This window comes from Cyrtonyx montezumae, unplaced genomic scaffold (assembly GCF_038088225.1).
Source record: "Cyrtonyx montezumae isolate F1298 unplaced genomic scaffold, pur_monq_1.0 scaffold_3, whole genome shotgun sequence".
NCBI classification, from domain to species: Eukaryota; Metazoa; Chordata; class Aves; order Galliformes; family Odontophoridae; genus Cyrtonyx; species Cyrtonyx montezumae.
In genome coordinates, this window is record NW_027072034.1 from 140399536 (window position 1) to 140427492 (window position 27957).

Here is a 27957-nt window from a genome sequence, read left to right on the forward strand (position 1 = left end):
ACCTTTGTTGCCATGTACAAATTATTATTGTCCTTTGTGACATCAGCTTCTCCAAGCTGTACCCCGAAAAAGACTACTTGCCCCTATTTCTGCTTATCTTTACAACCATAAACAGAGACATTGAGGTGCCACGACAACCATCTAGATGATTTGCAGTTGTCTTTACTTTAGAGAAGCTGTTCCCGTGATTCAGGGCAAAACAAGTCTTTCTTCAGCGCTGTGAGGCAAGGCAGTGTGCTGGATGCCACTCAACCCAGCACAGGCAAAAGACAATTCCGTGTGATGCTGTGCATCGCGTCACCCACAGCTACACAGAGCAACCAACCAAACACGCCCTGCTTGGAAGCACGCGAAGGGAGCTGACAGACAAGAGCCCAAAGAAAGACGTGGAACCTAAAGTCTGACCCTACACACAGGACAAGAAACAGTCTTTCACAGGAAGAGCGCAAGTACTAAGGCTGTGACAAGTGTCATCGCTCAGAAGCCCGGATCCTGTGAGGGACATGCCCTCCACCGTCACCCCGGCCCCTCCGCCATCTCGCGGCGCAGCCCTGCCCCTGCGGCGGGCGGGCGGGCTCCGTCACTCCTCTCCTCCAGCCCGACCGCGGCCGCCGCCTCCTCCTCCCCGCCGAGCCCCCCTGAGCCCGGCCAAACCCCTCCCCCGTCTGCAGCAAGGGCGGCGGCGGCGCCGCCATCACGTGACGCCCCGCCGAGCGCTCCGTGCCCGCGCCGCCTCGTCCGCCGCCGACCCCGCGGCCTCGCCCCGCCATGCCCAGCAGCGAGGCGGTGCCGCTGGGGCTGGGCGCCTGCCGCAGGTCCGGGGCGCTGGCCGGGATGCTGGCGCTCGTGGCGCGGGTGCTGGAGTGGCTGCGCTCGCTGTTCTGGAAGGAGGAGATGGAGCTCACGCTGGTGGGGCTGCAGTACTCGGGGAAGACCACGCTGCTCACCGTGCTGGCGGTACGCTCGCCGCCGCCGGGCACGGGCTGGGGCTGGGGCTGGGGCTGGGGCGGGCGCTGCGGGCGGCGGGGAGCTGCAGCGCCCTGAGGGGGGGGGGGACCGTAGCGGGCGGAGGTCTGGAGGCACGGCGGGGCTCGGCCGGCTCCTTCGATCCTCTTCCCCCAGCAACAAGTGCGGGCTGCGGCGGAGCCGGCTGCTGTCGTGAGATCCCCGCAGGACGGGTGGGGCCATCACGGCCGTGCGCCTTAGGCAGGCTCGAGCGTTGACGCCGGGCTGGAATGGGGTTGGTGTTTTACACGGGAGGGGAATCACAGAATCATAGGGGTTGGAAGGGACCTCTAGAGATCGAGTGCAGCCCCCCTGCCAAAGCAGGTTCCCTACACCAGTTCGCACAGGTAGGCGTCCAGGCTGCCCTCGCGTGTTGTGACTGCACAGTGTGATCGTCACAAAAGCGGTTCCCCAAATTCTTGCTTGTCGTAAAGAGAGCTGACTGTTCACATCGGTGTATTCCAAGATATTTAGTAATACATTGTGCTTCCTCCAGGGCCTTAACTGTGCCTTGACTGATTTCTTCTCTTCCATCAGCTGCATCACCTCCCGCAGCTCCCTCATGGCCAGCCCTTCCCTAGCATTCAAGTCCGGCACACCATCCCCTTTCTACTGTAGCATTGGGATGGCCTTGCTGCCTTCTTCAGCTCCTGCACTGACAATCTGCCATGACATTTTCCATTCTGTCTCCATGCTGAAATACTCTTATCTTTGGATGCTGTTCCCACCCTTCTGGTGCACCCTTCTATCCACCCCAAAGCTTTATTTTCCATCAAAAGATGCAAACAAATGAGCATTACAGAGGATCTGTGCTAATCCGAGGTCATTAGCTCTTTGCTGTATCGCAGCTTCACCTGCCACATGGTGGGAGCATCCAGATGTTGGACAGAAACAGGCTGGGAGGAGTAGGGCCTGCTAATGGAGATGCGGAAATGATGATGGACATAACTGAAGGGCATCTGTTGCTTCCTTCATGTGCTTGAAGGGGAATAAAAGAATATGGTGAATTAGCATGAGTAAAGAAGTTGAAGGAGAGGATAACAAAAGGCAGCTAGCAATAACAGTGTGCTTTGAGGCACATCCATCAGTGAACAGAAAATACATTAAACTCTCAGTTTTAGGTGGTCGTGATAACATAGACCTCTTTACTCGTTATCCATTTAGGCTTCAAGGAGTAGGCTTTGCTGAAGAAGGAAAAGACATAAGGTTGTATTGTTTCTCGATTTCATAAAGGGAGCACAGAAGAGCACAGCATTTCAGAGACCTCGGTGCTCTAACAGTAGTGTGCAGTGTAAGACTTGATGCTTGTAAATCCCCACTTGTTCATACTACACCTGTGGAATGACACCATACATGTTTGTCTTTCTCATGCTAACCCAGACATGATAGCACTCCCTGTTTCTGCACGTCTGAATTTGTCATCATCTCTCTCAAGAGTATTCTACAAGGCACCTATGTTTCCTGTTTTGAGAAATGTCACAGATTACAGTTGTAGCTTTTGGATTTTTTAATAAGCTGGAGATATGTGCCCTGATGAACACAGAGAAGGGTGGTTAAAGAATTTGGGAGTAAATGATATAGGAAAAGGCAGTAGATGCCAGTTGATAGGAGGAAGGCAAATAGACAGATGATGGTGTGTGTTTGTGTGTGTGTGTGGTTAGCATGAAACAAGGCAAAAATAGCCATTAGAAAACAGTGAGTACATGAACTCATTGCAAACTTCAGTTGATCATAAAAACAGATGATGGGAAATAATTGTTTTTCCCACTGTACAGTAGTATTCAGAGTTCCTCTGAATGATGCTGCAGTCCACTGAACATGCTTTAGGATAGTCTCCTCTGTGATAGGGACATATTTAGACCTCTGTTACCAGTGGAAACCTTGGGTAAGTTCACTGCCTCTTACTGTGGATGCACAGGGATGTACTGAAGTGAATCTGGCCCACCATTTTTGATTGAGTAAGATATAATGACTGCATTCATTGTCAGTTCAGTATTCATCAGCACTTGGAGAGAGTGTTAGAATTTTCTTAGCATTTGTTGTTTTCATTTGTGTTAGGATGCAGTCTCTTGCTGTCTCTTCATAACAATGAAATTATATGTCCAAATATTCAGGAAAATGGTTCATTTGTAATATAAAACTTTGCTGGCAAGCAAAACTGAACTTTTTACTTTATTTGCTGCTTATGGCAGTTGAAACAGAACACAGTAATCAGAGTTTTTCTGCCGCTATGAACAAGAGATTAAAAGAACTGTTTTCCTTTTTTAATTGTATGAGAAAGTAAAGAACTGTAAACATAGTACATAGTTTGTAGCTGGATCCACTTAGCTGTAACTGAAAATTTTAGAAGATTAAAACCATTAAAGGAGACACTAATCCATTGTGTTCTGTCTTCCAAACTAGTTTGTTTTTTGTTTTTGTCTTCAAGTTTAGTGCATTGAGTGTGGTGTATGTTTTATCATCAAAATGGAATCCTGACTTTGTACACATTTGCCTAAACAGTAACTTGCTGAGTTGGGTATCTGTTTTTTCCAGGCTTTCCTGTTCCTGAATAGTGATATTACATCCCCAGGGTTTATGTGCTAGGAGGTGTGTATATGTCCACAAATTTTGTCCAGCACAAATACGTGTACTATATATTTTAGCAAATTAGCCCAGAACCCACTGCAGCAGGTTGATGGTGCCATTCCTGGAAGTGCCATGCTACCACGCTCCTTTTATCCTGGTGACTGGAAAACCAAGGCTGCTGTGTGCACTGCAGAGAGGGCCTGGACCACTGCATAGAAAGAGTTGTTAAGTAACCTGGGTCGTATCTTAATATGCCACTTGTGTTGAGGTACAGTCCCTTATAAATGATGCATTTTGAACAAGAAGAAGGAATGAGTTTCACCTTTCTCATCAAAGGCTATCTTCCACAGTGGGCAAATTTTTGTAAGGTTTCATTGTTGTACTGACAAATATCTGTCTTGCAGAAATTGTTGTCTTTACTGAGGTTTGGAGGTAGGCATTTGGCATTTCATTGTGGTTTATGGTATGCTGAGTTAGTTCCTTAATTTTTTATGTGTCAGTGAAATTCTTTTAGGTTCCACAGCAGGACTTCTCTGCTTTACCTATTCAGAAGCTGAGAGTACTCTTTAGATGTGTACTTCTCATGTTAGGTCTGATGTTAAACCTTGTGGTCGTGGTGAAAATGATGGGGAAAAATTCTAGTGTAGCCAGTTCTATCATATGTAGACAGTCCTGCTTTCTGGTTTGCTCAACAATCAGAGATGAAGAATTAGCTGAAGTCTTGTGCTTTCTGGGATGATCTTTGTTACTGAGGAGAATAAAAGATCATTTAAAGGGACTGAAATGAACAGTATTCCCTGGCATGACAATGCATTAATTGAAGTGCTGGCCAGTGCTCTCTTGTGGAAAATTAATGTAGTGTTTTACTGTGTTTAAAAAAAAAAAGAAGAAAGAAAGAAATCCATCTGCTTTGTATCAACTGTTTTATAATACGTATTATTTTTTTGTATTCCAGTCAGGGCAGTTCACAGAAGACATGATTCCTACAGTAGGCTTCAATATGAGAAAAATAACAAAAGGAAACGTTACCATAAAGGTAGGTGTGTATGTCTGCATTAATATGGAATGGATAATTAAAAGACAGAGTGATAAGAATTTGTAATAAAGCTGTAGAAAGTTATTTTTTCTGGTGCTAAAGGGTCACCTATCTGTTTTTGTAGTTCAGAAATTCTTTTAAGAGCATATAGTCATATATTTCTGTGTTACATTAATTGTATTATTTCATGGTATCTATGCCAGATGGAAGCTGGCACTCCTTTGGATTAGAAAAGTCATAAAACTCAGAGAGATACTTAGGGAACCAAGTTGACAACCTGGAGATGCCTTTCTCTTGTACTCTCTCCTCCTTTCTCACAAATGTGAAGGTAATCTTAAACAACTTTCCTGTTAACTTGAATCTCAGTGGAGAATGCATTTTAGCTCCCATTGTGTTAGCTATCAGGAAATATAACATCTAACCTAAGTCAGTTGTCACTGCACTATCTCTTAGTGTACGTTGTCCCTCCAGATATGGAATGACACATATGCTGCCAGTTTGGTTGTGGTTCATAGCATAGGCATCAAAATACAGATAAATTACTAGCATTAAAGCTCTCTCTATTGTTTTATTATAAAGGGAGGCAGATTTATTAGTCTAGCTCAAAATAATACCTTTTTCTCTAAAATTAGATGAAGAGAATGTAGGTTTTTGCTTTTACTTTGACTTTTCCCTTCTTCTCCTTATTTCCTCTCCTTTCTTGCTCAGTTCTGAAGGTGTTCTTTTTTCCTTTGGATTGGTATGACAAGTTATACCAATTTCTAATTTTCTAAAATCACCAGTAATGTGAAAATAAGCAGTTGTAAACTATCTGCCCACTCACTTTAAATAATGAGCAAGTAAAGGGTGATAAGAGGGATAACTGACTTCTGTTGCTTGGGAGTTGTTAAAGCTATTGTAAAATAATCATCCAAAGCCCAGTATGACATAGGGATGTAGATACTGTGTCTGTCAATTCTTGTCTTATTCTCTTGGTCTCATATATATGACTGTAGGACATTTCAGCTGAACATTTAAATTGTGTACTTCTGTGCTGTATGTGTGTAAGATAATCACTGTATTCCTCTATGACCACCTATATATTATAGTGCCTAGTAAGCCAGTCTTTTGAAATCTGTTGTGAAGGATCTAATGTCATTCAGTTATTTACTTGCAGCACTCCAACCCTCTTTCCAATATGCCCTCTTGAGATTTACATCAGGTTTGGATGGAATAAAAACTCTTAATACTATTCACGATTTAATCTGATTTTAATTTCACAGGAAATTTTGTCAGAATATCAAAAATAAGTGATGGTGAATATGTTAAAACTAGGTCTACAGTAAAGGCAGTTAAGGCTTAAAATGTAAAATAGAATAAAATGTAAAATGGAAGAGAATGATTATTGCTGTGGTGACTGATAATATCAGTATGGTACATGAATACAGCATTTGAGGAAAAACCTGACCATACTCTTATCACAGAGTAGATAGAGTGGGAAGATAGAGTAGAATCATAGAAGTATTTTTAATTCTGTCATTTCCTGAAAGATGTATGATGGATAGAAGCCTAAATTTTTTTCTTTTTCAGTACAGATGGTGGTTGTGTATTTGCAGGTTTAAGTAAACCAGTCTGTTGTGTGATGAGCACTGCAAAAGTCAGTGTTGGGTGGTGAAACCCTTTGAAGTATCACAGGATAACCCTTTGTGTCAGGACTTTGTGCAGAACTTCCTATTCTTCAGTTTGTGGCCATTTCCCCTTGTCCTATCACCAGTGCTGGGCCTGGTGCACCCCATGGTGCTGTTGGCCCTTTTGTCTGTCAGGGCAGAACTTCTGTCAACCAGAATTCCCAGATCTCTTTCTGTGAGGCTGTTCTCCAGACTCTCATACTGTAAGTCTGTATGTATATCCAGGGCTGCTCTGTCCCAGGTGCAGAATGTGGAACTTGCTCTTGTGAAACTTCATGCTTTTGCTGATTGTCCAGCCCTCATAGTTTGTTAGGATCTCTCTTTAAGGCCTCAAGGGAACTAACAGAACCTCCTAGTTTACTGTTGTCTGCAAAGTTACCTAGTGTGTATGCATTTGAGTCCTACATGCAACCTGGTCTAGGGAGCCAGCTTTGGCAGGCAGATTGGACTAGATGATCTCTAGAGGTTCCTTCCAACCCATACAGTACTGTGATTTATGAAAATATTAAAAGAGGACAGGCCCTAAAGTAGAGCCTACAGAACTCTATTAGTGACTGGCTGCCAGCCTGATGTAACCCCATTTACTGAGACCCTTTAGGCTTGACTCACCTGCCAGTTGTTCACCTGTTGCATTATGTTTTTGTCTATCTGTATGCTGATTCTATTTTATTTTTATTGGAAGGATACTGTGAAAATCTGTATCAAAAGTTTTGGTGAAATTCAGAAAGATTACATCAGCTGGTTTCACTTGGCCTACTAGGTGGGTAACCTCATCATAAAAGGAGATTAATTTTATCAAACTTTCTCTCTCCTTGGCTGTGACCATTGACCACGTTGTCTTTCAGGCGTTTTTCAGTAACTCCCAGAATAACTTTCCTTCCAAATCTTATCACAATCATTATCTTCTCTCAGTCAGAGGTGCTCCCTTCTCTCACTGCCTTGTTTCTTTATGAGTCATCCTACTCTGCATACGCACAAAGGTCAGTCTGTAAACTCGTTCCTCAAAGTAACATCTCCTGTGTATTCAAGAGAAAGCAGCAAATGTCCAGGAGTGGATGTCAGTGAGTGATGGGGGAGGGGAGTAGGAAATTCTGGTCTTGAATACCTGTGTTAATTAAATGTCTTCCAATAGCCATGTGGTCTTGCTGAGCAGAGATTTGAACTCTTAATATAGAAAGAACATACCTAAATGTAATGGTAGCTTGATGCAAGCCTTTTGTAATCGTAATCAGAACTTCTAAGTAGTTTTCATTTGGGCTCCAAATTCTTTCAAACTGTATTTCTTGTAGAGGGAGATAAAGTCAGTCCCTTTTCAAAAAGTCAAAAGATAACCTTTTATCATGCTTGCTTTTCTGCCAGCTTCTAAACTGAGAAATGACGTTCCTTGCAGTGGGAACAAACCAGGTTTACCTTCTGGGAAGACTAACAGGGTATCAGGTGAGGGTGGTGGAGGCTAAAGATCAGATTTAACAGTCAGTTTAAGTAGATCATAGAGAGAGGCTTTACATTCTACTTTAAACCTGGTCATGCACACTAGTACCCCTTTGCATCAACACTAGTGATCACATGGCTAAGCAGTATTTATATCAACAAACTGAGGTAGCTGAAAGCAACCTCTTTAAAACAAAACTAATGCAGAACAACCTTACTAGTTTGCCCCTGGTCAAATTATCTAAGTAGCATGGTCCCAGCTACATGGTTGCCACCATGACATGGGAAATAAGGGTACAAACATGCATTTTTTTTGTCAGTCTGGGTAAACTGACTTAGCTGTTGGGTGCCATATTGAGAGCATGGAATGGAGAGGAATAAAGCAGTTTTTCAGTTGTAGAGAAAATTTACTTTTTCCTTCATCCTTCCACCCTGAATAGCTATAAATTATACTCTTTCGTACATTTAACAGATAATGGCTAGAGAGCTGTCAGAATTATGTGTTCAGTATGCACACATAGACCGTGAATTTGTGTGATTGTGACAGTATTTTTTTAAATAAATGTAGAATGGTATATTGTCAGACTTTATGAACTTTGAATGGGTTCAAACTTTTCTAATCCTTGTGATTAATTCATAACTCATATTAGCTATAAAAGAGAATTTATGAAGAAGTCAGTGGCCATCAATATCAAAAATCTGATTGATGTGCTAATTGTATAGATTTTCTCCTCCAAGATTCTACGTATTATACACAAATGAACATGTGTTAGCTGTGATAGCAAATCAAGATAACGGGTTTACAACAAGGACATCAGAGGTACTGCCTTACAAGTGCAGGTGCATCCTAAAGCATTCTTAGTCTCCTAACCATCAATGGCCAGTGTGTACGAGAAGTAGACCAGTAACAAAATTGTGATTAATACTGCGATGTGAAGAAGCAAATGCAGGCTCACAAGAAAAAGCTATTTGTTCTTGTTTAAGTGTCAAACTGTCTTCAAGCTTTCACTTAACTCAAACAGGTAATTTTTTCTTACTGTTGTTTCAGACATGTAGTAATTTTGTTTTTCTGCATGAGCTTTCCCTTGGTTTTCAGACATGTGAGTACTTCTATAGTGAAGCAGTACCTTCCCTTTGAGCTTTAGTTTTGCTTCCATATTTATCCAGGAAAGGGTTCTTTCTGCTTTAATTACTTCTAAACCTCCAATTTATACTCTTCTCATCCAACATTCAACCATAGTAATCTAGAAGAGATTATCAGTAGGAGAAAAAAATCCATGAGTATGAACTGCCTTTCAGTTCTGTTGGTTTCTGTTTTTTCACTACAAGCAATAAGGCCATGATTTGGTGTTTATGTGTAGAAAATACAAGGATAGTTGGAGTGCTATCCTGGTGCTATTACAGAATTGTCAGACATAGGAAAATGGAAAAGCTTTTGACAAAAAAAATCACAAAATGAAGTGTTTTTTGAGTCAGAATAGTTGAAGTAGGTGAAAAAAAAGGTAATTTGTACATGAATTGATATTCCAAGATTTGCATCATGCAAGCATGAGGTGTTTGTGAGTTTCTGTGCAATTGTGCCCGATTCCAAAAGTCATACTGTATGAAAGATTTTAAAATACAGTTGGTAGGAATTAATAGGATAATACTAACATTGTTAAAAATCGCTATAATTGGAAACAGTATTTAGTTTGGAAACAAATATGCACAGGGAAATAATGTATCCCATCAAGTTCTAATGGTCTCTCTGTGACAACAGTGTATAGTGAAAAAAAGCGGATAGGGCTCTTCTGTATAAAGGCTTACTGCCTTAAAAGCCTGTCAAAAAGTACTTAGAAGTCACTGTTCCTGTATTCAGATAAATTGTTAAAATCTTAATAGTTGCTAGATAAAATTTCTGAAATTATTTTACTGTGAGGAGAATGACATCATTTGTCGATAAGTTGATGGCTGCAGAGTACTGAGGGGGGTTTGTCAGCAACAAAGCAGATGATTTTTCTCAAGCATCAGAAGGCTCATCCACAACCATCAGCTACTATGAAAATTCTTGGATAAAGCATTATTTTACTAAACTTGTGAAGTCCTTGAAATGTAGCAGGTACCATGTTCATGGTAGGCAAATAGGTTCTTGCATCCAACCTTTTTCAAAGGTCTCGATATGCTGCATAGAAGAAATTAAGCATGGTATAAGGGTGAGGCTGAGAAACTATCTGAGTCAAATGTCTTCAAGGGAAAAGAAAGGCATTCCAGAAGGCTTAAGACTGATCACTTCAGAAAGAGAAGTTACATCACCAACAAGTGGGTTGTAATGATCTTTAATGTGTTTTTTTGCCCAATTTTCATTTAGACCACTAAGAAGGAAGTACTGTGCTATTGCAGCATCGTTGTCTGGTTCCTTGACTGCAGTTCTATCTCTAGATTCCATGCGATTCCAGAAGACAAAAAAAAGCTAAGGATCCTGCATTCTACTGTCTTCCTATTTTGTCAGTCTTTTCCAGAAGCCAGCAGATTTAGTTTCATATTTAGTCAATCATCCTAGAGTGTAAAAGTATGGTGATGGACATACTTTTGTATTATATGAGTATTTATCTGAACCACACAGAAAGAAAAGTACTGATTTATGTTGGCCTAAAGAATAGAGAGGTGCCAATTTTATGTGGTCTGTAATGTGGCTCATGTGGTTGAGAGTGATTAAAATCATAAAGCTCTCAGCTTGTTTGGCATGTACTGCCAAACTTTACTGTGGCCAAATATTTCATAAAACCTCTCACCTATTATTTCCAAAACAAAACAGGAGGAAAAGAGGAAATGTTTGAGCAGAAACCATTTAGAATCCAAGCAGGAAGCTTCATAGATTTTAAGGCTGCTGGCAGGGTGTTAAATTACAGGATTTCAGTATCAAAATACTTAATGTACTGCAACTTATGGCTCTGCTTATGGCTTTCCTTTTTTTTTTTTCTTTTTTTCTTTTTTTTTTTCCTGACAAAAACTGTGATTGAAATAATTTGAGGTTTTAATTCCAAACAAGGTTTGTCGTTTGCTGACTGATTTGATTTGGTGGTATTGCTCTGTTTTTCAGATCGGCACTTTATTGATACTTTTACTCTAGTGAGGTTTACTGTTCAATAATCTAGAGAGCAGATAAAACGTTTAGCATAACACATTTTGACAGACTCAGAAGACTCCCATGGATAACTGTTGTTTTAAATGTGTGTGGAACTCAAACTGATCAACCTTTGATTCTAACAAATCTTGGAGTAAGGTTTAGAATAAGAAATAGAAATACTGTAACACAAGGAACGCATACAGACAAAAGCAGCTTTTCTTTGCTCTTTCCTTGTGCTTTCTGCACTCTGCTGGGTGGTGCAGCCTGGGGAGAATTGGAGCTGTGGAGGTCAGGCTGCAGTCACCCCAGCTAGCTCCGCTAGAGGCCAGCCTCTTTCCATGGCATCTGCAGCCTGGGTAGTGCCAGAGGGCAAAGCCAGGCATCTGGCTGCTTTCTGTTTGCTCTGATGTGATGGAGAAGGATCCCAGCTCTGTGCATTCCTCTCTTGCTTCCTTCATTGCTGTGTTCCTTCCTCCTCTAAATAGTTGTTTTCATATTTCTGCAGGGATACATGTCCTGCTTTTTAGTGTTTCATCCTGTTGTTCAACAGCAGTTAAAATACTGTTAAAATAAAAGCTACTGTTACACCATCCTCCATGTCATGCTGTAATACAGCTCTGTGAGTGTAGTGCCGATACAGCTCCAGCAGATTATCTGCAAGCATTGCCTATTCCATGTTTTGGGTCCATTTGAAAAGGCCATACCATCTCTGGCCTGATGTCAGGACAGTCAGGATCACACTACATCAGGAAGTCACTAGTGAGTGTCTAGGGAGCATTAACATCTTCATGAATGACTCATGGGACAGAGAGTAGCGTGTGCAAGTTTGTTGATGCTGCCAAACTGAGCAGTGGCAAACTGATACACCACGTGATCATCCCATCCTTTAGAGGGACCGCAGAGAAGTTAGCTGGCAGGGACCTCAGGCACTTCAACAACGGGAAGTCCCAAGACTGCAAATGGGGAGGAGCAACCCCAGGCACCCAGACATACTGGCGACCAGCCAACCAGAAAGCAGCTATGTGGAAGAGGACATGGGGGTCCTGTACTCATCAAATTGAATATGAGTCAGCAGTGTGTCTTTGCTGCAGAGAATGCCAGTGGTTCATAAGCTGCACGGAGAGAAATATTGCCAGCAGGTTGAGGGAGGGGAAACCTCTCCCCCACACTAGTGAAGCCATGCCTGGACTACAGTGTCCAGTTCTCAGGCAGCCAGTGCAGGTGGGATGTGGAGCTGTGGGAGTCCAGCAAAGGGCAGGGAAAATATTAAAGCACTGTCAAATCAGAGAATTTTTGGAGGCTGCATATGTGCTCAGTTATGCACTAAAAAGAATGTGCGTTAGGATCATGCATTTTGCACAGAAGTATTGTGTGGTTGAGCAAACACATGAGACCAGAAGCCAGTGTTGAGCAGCTCACTGGTCATTCAAAGTAACCATTAGGACCCCAAAAAATGGGAACTAACAGTTGATCCCAGGGAAGTGACTCAGTTGTCTGAACCAGCCTTATGCTTTGAGGTGAACCAGGTGTTTTGAACTTGTGCATATTAAATCTCAGCTGCTGTATTTCAGACCATCTCTCAAATTAATCCAGGTAATTTAGGATTCTGATCTTTTATCTATTTCCAGCTTGAAGTTTTCTGTAACTTATATAAACATATGTTCTATTCCAATGTACTGCTGGGACACCTGGGGACCGTAAATGCTGGCTCTGATTAGTTCTCTCCTCAGCAGCCTTGTCTCATTGACACATGCTGAGAATTTGTCATAATTTCTCAGATTTTAGAGGTAAGAGAGCAAGAGGGACAGGCAGTGGGAGTTAGTGAAGTTAAAGCTGGCATGGGAGAGTGTCCTACTAATGTCTAGTCTACCAGTATTAGAGTAAATTTTCCACCGTATGTTCTGTTGTGCATCCCACAAGTTTGTGCTGCTGAGTGTGTACTCATTTTGCTTTCATGGTTAAATGTTCCTCAAGAACAACTAAAATTAATAATTATTTCAGTAGTTATTGATCAGCTGTTAGGAGCTAGCAGTGTCCTTGCCTCTGGTCTCATTGCTGCTGGTCTTCCAAATGCAGATTCTGCTCGTAGCTTAAGACTTCTGTATGCTGACCTTCACTAGAATGCCCGGTATTGTGATGTCTGGTTTGTGATCGTGTGAGGATTGTTTACTATCACCCTGAAGCAAGGCTTTCTGCCTGGGGGAGAACACAGTTTTCAGGCCAGGATGGATTGGCTGCTTGTATTTAGGAATGTGTTACATCATGATTAAGGGGGCTGCAGTATTATCTCTAAACCTGAGCTCCTTGGTGCCCTCCGGCCTCTGAACACAGTGCAGGTGTAAGTAAAACTAAATTCAGAAAATGATTGCTGATAACAGACTTTGCTTCTGTGTCCTACTTAAAATCCATCAGACACTGTGCCTTGTGTCTCTTCAGCCATTTTGTGCTGCAAATCTGTTTCTAGTTCTCCATTGAAAGTGCAGTGCCATGATTAAATTAAATAATTACGAACGGTGGGAACTGTGCATACAGTACTTTTTTTTTTCTGCCTGGCATGACTAAAATGAATTACCTAATTGCAAAAATGTTTAAAAGTTGGGCTTTGCTGCCAGGGAGGGGTGACAGCAAGGTTCTTTGGAGGACCAAGGCTGATTTCAAAGAACAGGGTGTTCTGGGAAGTATTGCCTGCAGAAACTGTAGCCATGTGTCTTCTTATTCACATCTAAGGCAACTGTTAAGATGTTTGCAAAATACAAGGTAATAGAACTGACTGCAATTAGTGGAACTATGAATGTATTCTCACTTCCATAATGAGCTATGTGATTAGTATACTACAGGTAAGGTCTGTATTTTTGTATCTACGCAGCAGTTTATTAAAAAGTGTACTTGGTTTAGCTATTCTTCTTGTCGCATTTATTAGACAGAAAGGAGAGTGTTACTGAGTGAACATTCCACTCTAGAATAGGGGACTGTTGAGGATTTGTCTTCCCTAACCTTGGCCAGGTGAAACAGAGGAAGCCAACCTGATCCATTTGCTGAAAATCAGTGGAAGGCAGGGGTGCTTTGCAAGAATGGTTCACCTGATAGATGAGGTGGGTAAGACGGATGATATCTTCTGCTTTAGGTGCTGTCAGGGAGCTTCAGATACCACAGGCAGATGCTAGTAACTTGGATTAGATGCCTACCTTTTAGGTGGCTGAAATTGCATGAAATGAATCCCCTGCTTTCCAGTTATTCCTTGTCCTTTCACAGTGAGTTGTCTATGAATGCTGTCGCTGTGCTTGCTGTATATGTGTGAGCTTTTTAAGTCACGTCAATATAGCTGGATTTGTCTACGTACAGCGTGTTGCTGCTGAATATTGCTGATGCAACCTTAATTCTGCCCAAGTCTTTTTCTATATTGAGAATTTTCTCATCTGTATTGTTTAGGTTAGGTTCTATGGCTGATAGCTTTTGACTACATCCAATCAGAAATACATATTTCTATGTTCAGATACTTAAAGTGTCAAACTGAGCTTGCAAATTAAGATGATTCAATGCCATCAACTTTATATCTGCATTTGTATTAAACTCCTTTAATACTGAAAGAAGCTCTAGACAGTACTGGCAAGCCTAGAGTGAAATACTGTTGTCCTAAAGAAAATATTGCTTCTGGTCAGCTGAATAGCTGAAAAGCTGTCAGCGTACAGTGAGGTCTTAGGTACTGTGCCCATGCATTAACATGAAGACAGAAACGTGTCAGTGTACACATCTCTGTCTGCAAGATAAATCCCACACAGTGTGTGTGGGGAAAAAGAAAGCTGTGGAAAACTGACATTAGAAAATATTACTTATCCTTTCCTGCAACTTTCTCAATAACTGTCAAATCTTCCCTCAGTATAAGCTAATTAAAAGAAGCACAACTAGAGGGTTAATGAGCCTCCTCATAACTGAAAAGCTTTTGGAAACCTTTGAACGTAATCCATAACTGCTTTTTTTCTCAACTGTCATGATACAGCTCTGTGCAGAAGGAAAATATTTGTTCCTTAAGCACAGTGATATATGCAGTCTTAGTAAGGAGCCTTAGAGCCATATGAATAAGACACATACCCAAAGAGATTCCTGTTTTAAAATAGGCTGACTGAACAGGTGATTATGTGCACTGTGGTAGATGGAGATTCTGAAGTACAGGGATTAATCTTGTTTACAAATCAAAACATTTCTTTATGAGAGTATAGACTTGCAAGCATAGCAGGAATTACTGTTCTGCAGGTGTGGATGGGAACAAATAAATCAGTGATTGATAAAATGTTACAGGAATACAGAAATATATAAAAATGTGATTTAGCCTAAAGAACAACTTAAGATGTTAATCTCCTCTGAGACAATGGCACTGAATATCAAAGGAACTTTTATCTGTTTTGGTCATTCTGTAGGCATTTTGTGCTTCTTATCATCAGCTGATCTGTGGATAAAGCTACCTATTATACGTTGTGAAAATTTTATTCCTGAGGGATCAACAAAAACGGTGGGAGAAATTGAAGTCCAGTCTTGTTAAAACCAGTGAGACAAAACAAACTTTTCTTTTTACAGCTAACTTGATGTTCTGCTGGTAGGGTGTAGCCTCCCACCTCTCCCAGAATGTTTTACCTCTGTATTACATACTGGGATACAAACATAAGTATCATACTAAGCATGCAGAGCTCGTGTATGAAAAGATCTGTAATGCCAGCATGTTTCTTTTTTTCCTCCCTGAATGTAAGGATGCCTGTTATAGTTCTGCATTTACAGTAAAAATGGTTTAGGGCAGAGATTCGATATAGTAGAGTATTAGAAATTTAGTCCTAGCAGCATTTTTGTTTCATAAGTAAGGAGGTAATTTTTTACTTAATCAGTTAATTTTATTTCTCTAAGATTAATATAACTTCATGCAGTGATAGAAACTTGGTTTGCATGTGCTGCTAAAAACACCTCTCTCATGTCCTTCATGGTTTACTTTAATGAATAGCTGTAAGCCTTGTGAGGGAAACTAACTGGAAATGACTTATCTTTCTGATGTTTCAAGGTGACTCTTTTTCATAATGAGAATAACACTTGTTCTGCAGTGCGATTTAATATATTATATGTACAGTATATCATCAAACAAGCATAAAACCAATATCTCATTATCTTGTATTTGTTTTGTGATCCGTCCAGGCCACATCATCTTCTGGATTCTTCTGTCTACCAGGAATAACAGCTATCAGTCTCCTGAAATCTAATCTTATTACTGGCCTTCCCTATCCTTTTTCCCCTTCTTTATTCTCTGATCTACCAAGAAAGTAATTTGGTTTCTTTCTCCAGACACGCAGATGTCACCAGATGGCTACTGTTAGTTTCAAGGTCCTGAAGAGTTATTGAAGTAATTAGTGTTGATGAGAGGTTTGTCTTCTAACTATAATATTGAACAGGGTACTCATCTCTTTCAAGCTTTAAAAATAAAAGGTTTATTTTATTAAGACTTCTGAAACGGCATCTCAAATGTCAGTGCAGATCATAATTGATACCCAGTTCATGTTCAGAAGTTCACCCAACTCTCTTTAATGTGCAAAATTCTTAATCTTATAAAAGGGATCAAAGACAATGTACATTTATGTGATATACTAACATTATGCCAAGAGGAGTGGTGAGATAATCAGTCACAGAATGTGATCTATGGACTGTGGAATGAAAAATACAGTCCACATTAATTGAAAAAGTCCTTAATCCAAGGGTATATTGTCTGTTTTATATTGTCACAGCAGCTTTAATGCGTTTAGATTTAGAAAGCATTAATATGAAAGCAACTCCTAAGGAAATTTGGAAGGCATAAACTTCTGCTTCTATGCATATTACTTGCAAATTCAGTTTGGGCTGTAATGGGTATGCCTCCTAGTTTTGATGTATGGAACATATAGCTTTGATAACTAAATCATTTGAAGTTAAGGGTAATTCTCTTAGTCCTTGGTATAGGAACAAATCTACTCCTTTTATTTTTCAGTATTCATCAATATTTTAATAGGCATGTTGCATGTACTACAACTACCTTTAGATGTAGCTGCAGCAGCTGCATCACTGTGTAGTCCTTGCACCCATGATTTAAATCCTTTCCCTGCTATTTTGATCTTGGAAATAGTTCTGAAGCTGTTTATTTTCATCCACCAAAAGTACTAATTGTTTGCAAGCAAAGTAGAAGTAATTCCTATGTATATGAAGAAAGTGCTAGCCCTTTGTTGATAAGGAATTCACTCTGATTGTCCAGTGTTAACAGTGGGCATAAGCATTTGCAGGATTGGACCTTTATAAAATCCCAAGCAGAATTTAGGTTTCATTCTCTTAGGATTCACTTATTAATCATTTCAGGTCTACCTTACACTACTGTTTCTTTTCTGGTTCTAAACAGCTAATTCCTGTGCCTTTTATTGAACATTTAATGAACAAGTGGGAGAACTGTGGTGGTCCTGTAGTATGTAGTCCTTCACGTGGACTTCCTCTGCTCTCTCACCAACTGTTTATCTATCCTTTATTCCATTGAAGGCTTGATGTATTCTTGTCTCAGGTCTCCCTAGCCCCATAAAAAATGCAACTTCATAAATATTTTCATTCAAATAATCTATTTTTGTGTGTTTTAGACCATGTATTTGAGCAATTCACATTGGTCCCTTAAGTTAGACATTGTTTTTTGCGGTTATTGGAGAAGGGCAGAAGTGTCCAGGTAGATACTGGGAACTGTTTTGGTCACAGGACTGACTGACTCCTTGACTGGAAGGAGCTGAGAATATCATTCTCTTGAGGACAGTCTAGGAACTACATTCAGGCAGTGTAAATGCAATGTGCATGTTGCATGGAAGAATTCTTATATTATGCTCTTTTCTTTTAGTGCAGCATAGTTCAAAAAAAGCTTTGGGCTTGATGTTTTTATCTTTTCCAGGTATGGGACATTGGAGGGCAGCCAAGGTTTCGAAGCATGTGGGAACGTTATTGCAGAGGAGTCAATGCAGTTGTGTAAGTTTTCTTGTGTACACTTAAATCTTAAAATACATACTATTAATATGGATATGCTTGCAGTCCTGTCCATCTCCATCACTTACCCATTTTTTAATTATGCTGCTTTTCCCTTATGGTGAGATGTTTAACTGAACTTGTTGATAACATTAAAACAAGAAGGAAGCATAAAATATGCAGTAGCCTTCTTTTTGGAAGCTGGCTACTACATCAGCATAAAGCAGAATTCAAGAAAAACATACTTGGATTGTAATAGTGAGTTACTTGGCTTACTGCATTAGAGTGACTGCGTTAGAGTCTTGACTTCACAGGCATCTGGATGAAAGATACTATATTATACAGCAGGAAGAAAATTATTTCCTATGCTTGTAGTATTCTTGTTGGTTCATAGCACTGGATATAGGTACAGGTAGAAGTGTATTTAATAGAGTCCATTCTCTCCATCCATTTGTCCGTTCTCTCTACTACTTTGCTGTTGTTAGATTTTTGGATTGAAAAAAATACTGCCAGTAGAAACAGATGCATCTAGAAAAGTCTATAATAGAATACTTAGATCTGTCAAACCATTCAGTGATAGAACCCAACCTAATACAAGTAATGTATTCTATACATCCTATGTTCCAGGTATATAAGAAATTGTACATTCCAGTTTTGTGTCTTCCAGTGTTAATAGATAGATGCAGGGTTTATACAAATCAGGAGTGGTTGAATGCTTTTGACAATGTGAATGCATTTGTCACATGACAGAAGGTTTAATGCAGCTTTCTGTAAGTAGAGGACAATACTGTAAATATCTATTTTCCCACTGCAGTTACATGGTGGATGCAGCAGACCTGGAAAAAGTAGAAGCTTCAAAGAATGAACTGCACAGTTTGATAGATAAACCGCAATTGCATGGAATTCCAGTACGTATTTTGATTTTTATTGTTCTTACCTGGCTGTAGATGGTGTAGTCTTAAGTTCTTGTGAATGAATTCTCCCAGACTCTAGAAAATACTATAGCTTAAATCTGATGCAGCCTCGATATAACATTGTAATATTTTTTTCACAGGACTTGGCATCTTATCAGTGCTGCAATGTGTTTATACATTTCTAGTCTAAAGGTCAGAAGAGATTTGGAACAAATTCATTTTCACATGTGGCATTATCAGATAATAATTATTTCTAGTCAGTCCCCTTGTCAGCTAGGTTTAAACCACTGATGTAGAGATGTTTGTGTCAGGATCTTAAGACATATGAGATTTGTCTTTCTGAAGATTGTCAGATGCTAACATAGTCAGCTCTGCTTCCAGAGATTGTGGAGGAACTTGTCTTTTTCTGTCTTGACTTCTTTTTCCACACTGTTTGGATTTTCAAAGTAAAAATGTATGAAAAAAAGCAAAAAGATAATGGTTCTCAAGTATGAGGTGTCAAATAATAATCCTGCTGAAATTCTACTGAGGAATTACGGAGTTAGAGACTAATGTTCAAAAATGAGGTTGAACTCCATGATGACTTGGAACTACGTAGTCTATAAGGTCCATTCCAACTCAGGACATTCTGATTCTTTGGTTCAGTGGTTCACTGAAATGTAATCTGTCATTTGAAACCTGATATGAATCAATCTAGCACAGATCTTAATGCTGACATCACCAAACAATATATTTCATATTACTATGTTTGATCATAAGAAAGAAACTGGTAATACTTAAAAATCAGGGAGAACTTACTGACAGCTTAATGGCTCTTGCTTCGACCCTCTTAGTAAGCAAGTATGTGGATGCTCAGCCCAATGCATATGCCTGAAGTCATCTGAGGAGGAGTGGACAGAAAGTCAACAGAGTCCACATGAAGTCACCTAGAGAATATAATTAGGCAAATGCATTTATCAGAGAGAATTTTTTTAGTGGTCTTTAATCTTTACTATAAAGTTTACTGTTATTCAGTTTTTATGTATTACTTATATATTGAACAAATCCTATGGAAATCTACAGTCAGTCCAGTCATGGTGGGCGATGTCTTTTTGTTGTACTGTCTGTATATCCTGCTTTAATTTTCATTGTCCCTTCCTTGACAGATCTCTATCAGAACTACCTAATAAAATTCCTTTCCTTTTATATGTTTGCCCAGCTTGACCAGCATACTGCAGTAATGTACTATTTACTTATTTTTATTTCATAGGTAGTAACTGGTATTGAACTTCCTCTAGTTTATTTTAACTAGGCTTTGGCATTATAAATTTTAAGATAACTTTATTAATCTGAGAGTGTAAGTAATGGGCTTTTATGTGTTCCAGTTGCGTGGGAAGTAATGAGACAATCCTTACTTTGGCTGGATTTGAAACACGCGTAAAACAATAATGCAATTATAATTGAAAAAACCTTTGTTGCTTACTTTATCTTAGAATGTACTCTAACCATTCATCTGACTTTAAGCTATACTTGAGGCTCCAAGTGTATTGTGTAGGAAATTTATGTCTGAGTGTCTGTTTGGTAAATTTTCTGCTTTTTTCAGACTTCATTTGTAATGGCTGCTGTTTTCATTTTTTATAATAAGTGTTCAAAGGGGAGAAAGCGGAATCAGTCATTTAGCTGGGGTAAGGGTGAGCTGTGGTTTGGTTGCCTGACTAGTACACCTACATTAAGAACCAGGGAGGCAGAACTGTAGAGAGAATTAAGTGGTCTTGAGGACTCAACGTTTACTACTGGGGTTGTACTTTTGATCTGGTCCTGTAGATTGAATGTCCATTGGTGGCTTGAGCGCACTGATGCATGCTGTCTTCCAAGTTTATGTTTCACGCTGAAGGAATCCGTGTAGGGAACTTCTGATACTGGTGCACCCAGAGATGATTGGTCACATTCAGTTTTCAAAGAATATGTACCTGACTGGGAAAGATGTTTCCAAATTGCTCACACAAATATTGGCCAATTTGAATATGTCAGTTATTGCATTCTATGTGTATATATTTGGCTACAACATCCAAAATATTGGCAATAGGTGGCAAAATGCAGAAATCCTGTGGATTAACATCAATATGAATTATTTCTTTCAGGTGCTAGTCCTTGGAAATAAAAGAGACCTCCCAGGTGCATTGGATGAAAAGCAGTTAATTGAGAAATTGTAAGTAGCTGGCCTTTGTAAAAAGCTGAAACGCTATGAAATAAGATACATTAGAGAAAGTCCTTGGTAGTCTGAGGCAATAACGAGCTGTAAGAGATTCCATTTTGCATTTTCAGATGCTCCACTTCACGAGCTCCTGGCAGTTGAAATAGCAGTCTAGGCTGATAACTGTCTGCAGGAAATTGAAACCTCTCTTGATTATTATTTCAGTTGTGTAAAGTTGTTTCAGATAATCTTGTTTTCCCATTGCTGAAGGTAGAACTGCTAGAGATAGTAATAGGATCACTTCCTAGAGCACTTTGTAGTGGCTGTTTAGTGCTCAAATGGTATTGCAACAGAATCTTTTCAAACTATTGTCTATAAATGAGAGCAGTTTGGATATTTTTGACTTGTATCTTAAGCATATATTCATGTATAACTGAAACTGACTTAAATTGTTGCATCGCAAGGGTAATTTTAAATGCAGTACAGAATTTTGTAAAAATGGATGGTATAGCAATAATTTTGCAGAATACATTTCTGTATCTCAGATCACCAAATTTTAATCAGTGGGAAGTGGAGCAAAGCCTTCTGTCTAGAAGGATGGTCCAATGGCTAAGCAATGGAGAATTAGGAAACAGAATTGCATAATATTTGGAAGGAGCCTCTGGAGATCATCTTGTTCAGGTCCTCTGCTCAACCAGGGCCCCTAAAAGCTTGTTACCCAGGACCATTTTGACACAGGCTTTGAATGTCTCCAAGAAGGAAGAGCACACAACCTTTCTGGGCAACTTGTTCCAGTGCTTGGTTACTTTTACCATAAAACAGTTTTCTCATGTTCTGATAGAACCTCTTGTGCTTCTGTTTGTGCCTGTTGCCTCTTGTCCTGTCACTGGGCCTCATTGAAAAGAACCTGGCTTCATACTATTTACAGCCTCCTTTGAGTTATTTGTACACATTGATAAGATTCCCTTCCTGAGCCTTTATGTTCCTCAGTCTGAACAGCCTTGACTTTTTCAGCCTTTCCTCACAGGAGAGATGTTCCAGTCCCTTAATTTTCTTGTCTGTTTGTTGGAGCCTCTCCAGTGACTCAATTTTTCCCTCCTGTTTGGAACCCCAGAATCAAACACAGTGCTCCAGATTTGGCAGATTTCGAGGGAAATGGTCACCTCCCTTGACCTACTGACAGCATTACTCTCAACACAGCCCAGGGTACCATTGGCTTTCTTTCTGTAAGGGTACACTGCTGATTCCTGTTCATCTTCAACTCCCTGGTGCTTTTCTTCAGAATTTAGACTCTTCTTTTCCCAGTGCTTCTACTTGCCATCTGCTCCATGAGCATAGTCTGTTTCCTGCATGCTTCTTTCACTTGTGTGAGGATAAACAAATGAAAAAAAACAGGAAAGCATTCAGAAATGCTGAGGAGCAATCGGGAAATTCCCATAATGAAACTGAAGTAAATGAAGAAGCAGTGTCTTCCTAGCTGTAGAAGCATCCTTTCAGTAGGAGTCAGATCTAGTATCTTTGTGTATGTTATAATAAGCTTCCTGAAGAATAATGCTGTATACTGTTGTTTGATTGCAAGAGTTAATTAACAGAGCTAAAAGTTTTGAACAAGTTCAACACTAAACCAAGTGCTGTTATTCAGCACAGGATATTACTGTCAGCTCATGGATTTCTGCTTTTTTATTATTCACTGTTACATTGACTTAATGAGAAATCTAAATGTTTGAAATGACTTTATAACCTTAATGCCTTTATAATTAAAAAAATAATAATTTAATATCCTATAGCATATTTAAAAAATGTTGTATATGAGAGTGGAATTTAACCCATCTAATAAACTGCAGTACATTTCTCTAGCCTGTTTTTGTGATGTTAAAACATTTTTTGTTCCATAGAAACCTTTCAGCTATCCAAGACAGAGAAATCTGCTGCTATTCTATTTCCTGTAAAGAGAAGGATAACATTGGTAAGCTTCTTTTTCTTATAGCCTCATCACTGTGTACTTTGGATCAGATGTTTGGAAACATTAATGAGATTTTAATATTGAATATGTGGGTGCTCCCATACACGCTTGAAAATCTCAAATTACTTCGAAAGACTTTGTTGCAAATACCACCTTCAACTGTATGCCTTTTAATATCTAATTATATATAATTTAAAAATCACTTATAGGGTAATTCAGTTCCTAAGAAGTTAAGAAATAAATTTGGCAAATTGCCTTGGAATTAAATTATTAATTAAATTATTATTATTAATTGTTGTTACTAAATTTTGATAAGTGTTTCTCTCCGTATGTGGTCTTACTTTTAAAGCAGACTTGATATGGAGTGTTCCTCAAACAGAGTGACTTGTGCTCTAGTCCTGTGGATGACATGCTGAATTTATCCTGAAGTCTGTGGGGACCTATAAAATCCACTTGAAGTTGTCTCCTGTTTAGCCTTTGCTTTTAGCACTTCTTTTTTCTTCTTTTTTTCACTTTCCTGTTCCTGTCTTCTGTCATGATCTCCCCTTCCCTCACTATTCCTGTGGAGACAGTTGAGCTCACTTGGCCACTGTGGTGAGTGGGGGGGAAGGTAGGCTAGGCTGGCACTGGCAGCCATTGACCGGCATTGCCTGTGCCACTCATCTTCCCTGTGCAGTGCTGAGACAGGTGGTGCTCACTGGGACAGGTACAACCTGTTAGATACTTTCAGATTCTCCTTGAGGAGAACAGGCTTCTTGGAAGAGCTGGTCAGTGCTGTAGGACTCAGCTGAGTGAGAGACAGTGGGAGTGCAAATGGGAGGACAGCCAGCTTCTCCCAGCAGCAGGGGAAATTTTAAGCAGGTAGTAGAGGTAGTGAGGTAACTATGCTTGATCTTCAGAGAGCTGGGGAGATTTCAGCTGAGTGCAGGAACATATTAGGCAGTGTCAGGCAGACCTCTCATATTTTCCCTTGAACATGGTGTGCAGGCTTTGGGTGCACTGGTTTGAAGGGGACCAGGTCTGTTTTTGCTCCAGCTTGGGTTGTAACTATTACTTCTGAGTAAGGGGAACACAGAGAATGTATTGTTAAACTCGGGAAGAATGGACTTAGGGATATCTGCAGAAGTGAAGGGGAGACTGTGTTGGAGGCAGGCCTAAATTAGCACGAAATGAGGGAAGTAAAATACAGGGAAGCAATTAAAAACAGAGAGTGTAGGACACCAGAAATTACATGGCTCCGTGTTAAGTAAGCACACATTTGTTCAAAACTCAGAAAACGTTCCCCCGTTCACCTAAGTACCGTCTTTGCCTTCAAGTTTTATAAATGTGGTGTCTGATCCTCATCAAGTCATCAATATTTGCACAGGGAAGTGGAAAAAAAAAGGACTGGATGATATCTATCACGTGCATTGGGAACTGTGTGAGCATTTCTGGAGCGCAGTGTTCACGTGCCATTTTTTGAGGAAGACCTGGGAAACTGAAAAGAGGTTGAGCAATCTCAGTAACTCTATAACTTTTCAATTTATGATGAAAAACTGCAATGAAAATGTATTTAGCTTATTAAAATGATGAAACTACTGTGCTGTTAAGGAGAAGAGTGGGAGCTGTCCTCTTGCTCTGCATTTTTGATTGATGTCACTGCAGTTGAACAAGAGAGTCATTTTTCAGTGCAAACTGTAACCTAACTAACGAGCCTCATCAAGGGGCGTCTGTGTGAGGCTGTCAGTTTCTGTGTCCTGAGAGACTAGGAAAGATTAGTACATAATTACTAGCTTTTGGATGCTCTGGGATGTTTTTGTCTGCACTCTTAGTGCTCAAGCTGATCTGCCAGCATATTCCTGGAGTGCTGTCTTGAATTTAGTACAGATAGGGCAAAAAATTTAAATTTGAGGGCTGCAGTTGTTCCTGCCTCCTGACATCCTTCCTACCACCTCAGCAGATGTTACTGCCTTGCGGCAAAAAAAGCTGATCTGCTCATGAATCAGTTTGTAAACTGCTGCAGTCTTCAGCCCAGTGCGTAAGTTTGTATCAGGAGGGGGACCAATTTTAGCTGTCAAATTTTACTTCAGTCTTTCATGTCTTTCAGAGACCTTGGACTCCTAGAATCTACTTAAATGGCTTCTTAGTGCCTTGTCAGATGCCTGCCCTTCTCTTTTCTCTTGGTCATTTATTTCTGCCTTTGTTCTCATACTGCTTTTCATCCCAGTCTGGATTTTACAGTACATTCTGTGGTCATTGTAGATCTTTTCTGACAGTTCTTTATCTGTAACTTAGAGAATTACATGCCAGTCATTATATTTTAGGAATATGAATACGCGCAGAACTTAGAAACAAACAAAAAACAATGGAGTCTTGTGTGCTCAGTTTTCAATGAGGTGTGAATGAAGGCCTGTGGTTACTGAGCTTTCTTTTTTTTATTATTTATTTGTATTAACCTGCTTGTGCTCTGCTGTCCCTCTAAGCTGTGCAGGCAGGCTGTTGAGTTTTTCATTTTGTTTTATCTGTCCTGGCAGACATAACGTTGCAATGGCTTATTCAGCACTCCAAATCAAGACACTGTTGAAGAAAACTTGCTGAAGATAACTCTTCTTTCCCAATCACTCTGACTCCTATCAGCTATATACAACTGAAAAGATAAAAGAATGCAGCTGCATACTACCAGGACTCACTTTGATCATATTTGTTAATGGAAATAAAACTAAAGCATAGCTTGTCTCTCCATTTTGATTCTGTTTTTTTAAATCCAGATATTTGTTTGCCTGGGTGAAATTCCTGAACGCCTTAATACAAGATGGAAAGAAATCAGTGCTTTGGGGGCCCGAAATATTTGAGTTTATGCATGTGAATTGTCAAATAGCGTTTTTTGTTCGGTTGTTTTTTTTTCTAATTTTAAACTGAATAAACTGCACAGTGGAAATAGAGATGACTGGTTTTTTAAAGGTGTCATTTAATTATTCATACAGAACGTTTCTCCTGTTAACACTTGCAGTTAAATTTAAATAATCAATTAGAGCTGTATTTAAAAGCTTCTTATTTGACAATCAGAGCACTTTCAAATACTGTGGTGAGAAGTTACCCACAAAGTTATATATCTGTAGTTTTTCCAGTCACAAAAATAAATGATCCATACAAATATTCCTTGGGAAGTGAAAAAAAAAAAAAAAAAGAAATTTCAGGCAATGTTATGCTCTCTTGGGAAAAGATTCAGGGGATGCAGTGGAAGTTTTTCTTAGAATCACAGAATGGCCTGGGTTGAAAAGGACCTCAAAGATGATCTAGTTTTAACGTCCTGCTGTGGGCAGGGTCTCCAACCACTAGACCAGGCTGCCCAGATCCACATCCAGCCTTGCTTTGAATGTGTTCAGGGATGGGGCATCCACAGCCTATCTGGGCAACCTGTTCCAGTGCATCACCACTGGAAAACTTCTTCCTAACATCTAACCTGAACCTTCTGTCTTAGTTTAAAACCATCCCTAGACCCGATCAAGAGCTCTGCATCATTCTTGTGCTGGGGGCCCCAGGCCTGGATGCAGTACTCCAGATGGGGCCTCACAAGAGCTGAGTAGAGGGGGACAATCCCCTTTCTCTCCCTGCTGGCCACCCCTTTTTTCATGAAGCCCAGGATATCGTTGGCCCTCCGTGCTGCAAACGCACTACTGACTCATGTCCCGCTTCTCGTTCACCTTCCCTCTCTGAGAGGAAATTGTGCATAATGCAGGTGAGAGCATGTGCTGTTTTTCTGTATGGGCCAGCTGACATTTCTGCCCATACTTAACTGTTTATTTCCAAGCATTTATATTGTGCTTGAATTGATTTCTGTATGCTTCCAGACTGCTGCTTTCATTCCTGAATCTAGCAGGACTTTCTGGTATATCTAGGCGCTGAGGTAGAATTAATTCTTTCAGATAAAAGGAGCAGTTAACTTTTAAATTCTGATCCATTGCTCGCATCTGACAAATACCTTCACTTACAAGCACTCTTGAGAATTCTGTGTGTCCAGAAATTCTATTAAATATGGAAAGTTCTTGTCAGTGAATAACAGATAGACTTAAAATCACACAGCATAGGTGCTCGGTAGCCAGGAGGTCTCAAGGAAATTGCAGATGTGGGAGGGCAAAGTTCTCAGATACCGATCTGAAGATGTGATAGATACAAGCATTAGAAGTAGCTGATGCTGTTTTTTGTAATTGAAAACATGAAATACAGAACTTGTAGTAAGTCTGAAGATGCTTGTTGGATAGTGGTTCTGATAAGCTGCTTAAAAACTGAACAGCCTTGATAAAATCCTTGAGTGTCACAGGATTGCTGTGTAGGCATGGTAGGCAGGGCACTGCAATTGTTTGTAAATATTTGTGTTACTACTTGCAAAGTGTGGACAGAGCGGCTATTTTTTTTCTCTAGTTGTGATTTTTGATAATAGTCTCATCCATTCACCCTGCTGACGTGGCATACGAGGTCCTGTTTCTGGCCCAGAGGAGCTCACTCTTTGCTGGTTGATTGGAACAAGCACTGGTGATAAAGGCAGTGGCAGCTCCTGAGCTTCCTTCGCTTTGCTTCAAGTAGTTTCTGTGTGAGAGGACCGAAGAAGCTAACTTCCTAAATGTGGTATGCACATTAACAAGAACCGATGGAAACTCAACATAGCCTGTGGAGAACAGAGGTTAGGTTTCAGGTTGATTGAATGAATCTGTGAATAAGAGGTGAGGATGAATGATTTTGTTAAGACCATCCCATTATGCAGCATATGCTGATTCCTTTTTTCTTTTCTCCTACTGTGTGACCTTGTATCTGGACCTAAGGCAAAGCATTTGAGACAGCTTGCGTGTTTTTCAGCGACTTGCCTTCAGATCATCTTTCAAAGTGGGCTTAACTCAAGATGAGTTTTCTGTCACAGTTGATAGCTTTGCTGGAAGGATGGACTGTCAGCTCTGACATCCTATTTCTGAAACTGCATATGGTCATAAAATGTTACGGAATCTGGGCTACTGGAGACAGTATTGCAGACAGTCTGCACAGAGGGGTCTCAGTGCCCACTTGCAAATGTCGACCTGCTCTGACTTCTTTGTATAGATCCCACATGAGGTGTGTTTCATAA

General features: G+C 40.2%; 1 protein-coding gene across 2 annotated transcripts; it reads left to right on the forward strand.

Moving 5' to 3' along the window:
- Positions 1 to 685: 685 nt before the first annotated feature.
- LOC136051867 (ADP-ribosylation factor-like protein 8B) lies at positions 686 to 25785 on the forward strand. 2 transcript variants are annotated; one of them, XM_065741517.1, is made up of 7 exons: positions 686 to 957; positions 4529 to 4609; positions 17742 to 17815; positions 18627 to 18720; positions 20847 to 20914; positions 22795 to 22865; positions 25376 to 25785. In XM_065741517.1, the coding sequence occupies exons 1-7, from the start codon at positions 769 to 771 to the stop codon at positions 25423 to 25425; spliced, it is 627 nt and encodes a 208-aa protein (XP_065597589.1). In that variant the 5' UTR covers positions 686 to 768; the 3' UTR covers positions 25426 to 25785. The 2 variants fall into 2 exon arrangements, with proteins under 2 accessions (XP_065597589.1, XP_065597590.1); XM_065741518.1 differs by lacking the exon at positions 22795 to 22865.
- Positions 25786 to 27957: the final 2172 nt, after the last annotated feature.

Excerpts from the sequence above, each read along its gene's own strand:
- LOC136051867 (XM_065741517.1), top strand. The coding sequence starts at position 769 with ATGCCCAGCAGCGAGGCGGTGCCGCTGGGGCTGGGCGCCTGCCGCAGG. Across the intron at positions 958-4,528 it reads CGCTGCTCACCGTGCTGGCG|TCAGGGCAGTTCACAGAAGA; the intron begins GTACGCTCGCCG and ends TTTGTATTCCAG. Across the intron at positions 22,866-25,375 it reads TAAAGAGAAGGATAACATTG|ACATAACGTTGCAATGGCTT; the intron begins GTAAGCTTCTTT and ends CTGTCCTGGCAG.